We start from the raw sequence: 3,825 nt of genomic DNA, 5'->3' as shown, positions 1-3,825 counted from the left end.
AATTATACTTATCTGTGAGAGAAATTAAGAATTTCTCAACGACTCTTTGATCTGAAATATTATCACCAAATGTCTTCATCTGATTCACAACTCCAATAACTCTCGATGTGTTATCTTTGATGGACTCCCTGTCTTTCATCCAGAGATTCTCAAATTCTCTTTGTAAGCTTTGAAGTTTGATTGTTCGAACTTTTGCAGTGCTTTGGAATTGATCTTGTAATGTGTCCCAAGCTTGTTTTACAGAAGTACTATTCATGATTCTTGGAAAGATAGAATGATCAGCAACACCTTGATGTGTTTTGGCTGGTGCATCTGCGTCCCTATTTACCGAAATTGTTGATGACACGGATGATTGTGGGGAAGCTGGAGGATCTGCAGATTTTGGAACTCCATTCTCTACAATATCCCACAATTCATAAGCTCGTAAGATAGTTTTCATTTTTATACTCCAGAGAACTCGTAATTCTCTCCATTGAATATAGGGATAAGATTTGCGTTTAAGCCTGCCATAAAAAACAAAATAATGTTATAGTACAGAGATAGTGCTGAATGTTGTTATAGTGTAGAGAAAGTTTGTGCCGAAATGGATCGACTTGTGCTCTTGATACCACTTGTTGGAATATATGTTTATGGAAGGAGAGGATTTTTATAAAACTAGTTGCTTGATTACAGATGCATTACATGGATTTCCATTTTATAGTACATTGTATGTCCTATTGTCCTTCAAGAGAGTTATACAAGATTCTCCGGACTTTACATTTTACTATGTACATATTAACTTAAAAATCTGATTCAATGTAAGTACATTTATTACTTCTAGAATAATCTTGCAATAAATTCGGAGCTGAGTGTCATAATTTCAACACCTTTTAAATTTTGTATAAAATTTTATAAGTATAATTATATCTATTTACTAATGGAATTAATAAAATTCATTAGATTATCTACACCAGCCAATTTTTCAAGTGTGTCATTTTCAAATACCATCTTCGAGAGATATGTTCCTTGTCTAAGGATTTATTTTTCATTTCAGGCTTTCACTGATTTCCAAAACTTAGCATTCATCGTAGTTAAATATCATGATTCAATAATAAATGTACTATATTCAGCTCATCACATTTTACTGTTACAATCATTCATTTATAAATTCAATTTCAAAATTGATGACATTTATAATATGTTTGGATTCCCGAGTACTCTAACGAGTTTTCTTCATTCACAAAAGATTGCCCCAAGCTCTAATTCATCTTGAAAACTAATGCTTATACTTTAAGAACATAATTTAGGATCCATTTTTCAATGTTTTTATCCTCTTACAAATTGTCATTTTCTATTATCATTAACATGTCTTGATTATTAAAGTCACGGTTCAATTTATTCAGAAGAGATGGGACGGGGAAGTTAGAGAGCATCTTGTTCCAACTTCCCCCTTCGACAACCACTCCAAGACAAAATTAATATGTCGATAAAAGTTTATATGATATACTTTTATAAGTTTATATGGTATACTTTTATATTAATGCATTATTTGTGGCTTGTAAGATTTGATATGTTATATATGTGTCTCATGCGCTCTTTGTTCTATTATTCATTTAGGTAAAATGCACAAAACTTCTTTGTCAGGCCTTCTCCATTCACTTTTGATCTCTAGAAGTAATAACACTGACTACCAAAAACAAATGTACTAATATTAGATGATTCATCAGTTCAAATCTCTAATTTGACCCAAACCTCAAATCATTTCTCAAACCTTTAGCTTCGAAGCTGGCTTAAATTTAATACACAAGTCCACATGTCGCTGCGAGTTTAAAGTGCAAACATGTCATTAATTACATCATGTGATTGAATCCTAATTGAAATCCACAATTCAATTATCTCGTCAATATATTTCTGAAAACATCATTGTATATCAATTTAGCTTGATTTTCTTTTCGGCATCGGGTCTTGCATACTATGACATTTGACATCCTGGCACATCATTTTTATCTTCACCTTCAACATCTTTGCAAGATTGTGCACTGAGTTGTAAAAATATATCGGTCACCTCTTCATCCTCAGAACATGTCCCGAAGCTCTCTATTTTGTTTAAAGCTGCAACATCTTGAAATACCTAGACATAATTTTATGTTTCCATGGCATGTAACTCAATAAACAACTTGTGCCTTGAGGATTAAATGTAAATGCATTGGATGAGAGTTGATGAAGGATGAGAAATACGTAAATTGTATGATTATCTATCTATCTATATGTGTGTGTGTGTGTGTGGTTGTGTTTCAAATAAAAAAAAATTCATGGTAAATATAATTTATTCAAGTTAACCATGAAGTCATTGGGATTCTATGGTATCTTACATTAAGACTTTGCTCCCCAGATTAAAAATATGAGAGAAGAGAAACAGCAACAAAAAAAAGGTAAATTTCCATCATTTCTATACTTTTACCTTGTACTCTTCTATTTGCTTATCTGGTATAGAGCACAACATCACAATACCTTCAAATAGTAACAGCAAATAAAATTAAAAAAACAAATCAAAAAAATAATTTTTGTAAACAAAAAAACAGAACTATTTGATCAACTTACTCACAAACATGATCCGGGTCTTATACCCAAACCAACAAAAATGACGCAACCATATGATTTGATGTACCATAAACAATCCCTGAAAAATCATGTTAACCGAATAAGAAATCAAACCATTCAAAGAATTAAAAAATGATGATTCAAAATATAAAATAACAGAAGTGGCAAAATCTTTGTTTTCCCTAAGAAAAATAATCAATTAAAGATGCATTCTAAAACCGATATTATGAAATATAAACATTTAAATTCTAAAAGAAACCTTAGAAAGACATGGAATCATGATCATCCTTATTGTGTCTTCATCACTAGTAGAGTCTAGATCAACCAATAATTTAAAAACTAGCTACCTCAATTGAGATGTTTGATTGTATATGTGTTGAGCTCTAGGTAAAGTGGAGGATGTTGAAGGCGGCTGGGTAGACCATCTATGATTTGGTTATATATATACTATGAAAAATACCCTAGGATATCTTGGGCTTGGACCATTAAAAAGAATACTATAGGCCCATCCGCCCAAGTACATGTATTAAAGTGAATATATTGAGAAATATATTTGTTATTCAAATGAAATTTTTAATTTTGTTAAAATATAGTCCTTTATTAAAGAAACAAAATGTATTGACTTCATATAAATTTAGTAAATACCTTTTCACACTCAGAGGTGTTGCCAGAAGACATTTAAGTAGATATTGTACGTGATGTTATTATTGGGCCCATTTTTTCATTTCCTAATTAAGCATGTAAGGCCCATTGTTGATGATTTACTTCAACTTAATGAATTACTAGCTTGATGTTATTATTGGGCCCATTTTTTAATTTCCTAATTAAGCATGTAAGACCCATTGTTGATGATTTACTTCAACTTGATGAATTACGGCAAATAAAAGATAATTTGAGGAAGGTGGGTATGTAGGGCTGAGCAAAACCGAACCGAAACCGAAAAACCGGACCGAACCGAATAATTTCGGTCCGGTTCGGTCCTAATTTTCTGAAATTTCGGTCCGTTCGGGTATTTCGGTCCAGACCGAAATAAAATACGGTCTGGTCCCCATTGAGAAATTTCGGTTCTGGACTGAATGGACCGAACTTTTATAATTAATAATATATTTTATATATTAGATAAAATATTATACTACTATGATACTGTCTATAAACAATCGACTATTCTAATTTATATACCTATAGTCCTATACCTAATCTATCATCCCAGTGACCCAGTCCAGCGCTGCGCCGTTCACACGCAAC

The 3,825-nt window shown here is 32.0% G+C and overlaps 1 protein-coding gene across 1 annotated transcript; it reads right to left on the bottom strand.

Annotated features, from left to right (window-relative positions):
• Window positions 1-1,806: 1,806 nt before the first annotated feature.
• LOC108218253 (uncharacterized) lies at window positions 1,807-2,982 on the bottom strand. Its single transcript, XM_017391157.2, has 4 exons — window positions 2,840-2,982; window positions 2,581-2,659; window positions 2,441-2,490; window positions 1,807-2,110 (listed from the first exon to the last, which is right to left on the bottom strand). The coding sequence occupies exons 1-4, from the start codon at window positions 2,864-2,866 to the stop codon at window positions 1,952-1,954; spliced, it is 315 nt and encodes a 104-aa protein (XP_017246646.1). The 5' UTR covers window positions 2,867-2,982; the 3' UTR covers window positions 1,807-1,951.
• Between the last annotated feature and the right edge of the window lie 843 nt (window positions 2,983-3,825).

Source organism: Daucus carota, chromosome 4 (assembly GCF_001625215.2).
Source record: "Daucus carota subsp. sativus chromosome 4, DH1 v3.0, whole genome shotgun sequence".
NCBI lineage: Eukaryota > Viridiplantae > Streptophyta > Magnoliopsida > Apiales > Apiaceae > Daucus > Daucus carota.
This window is presented reverse-complemented; position numbering and strand designations above follow the sequence as displayed.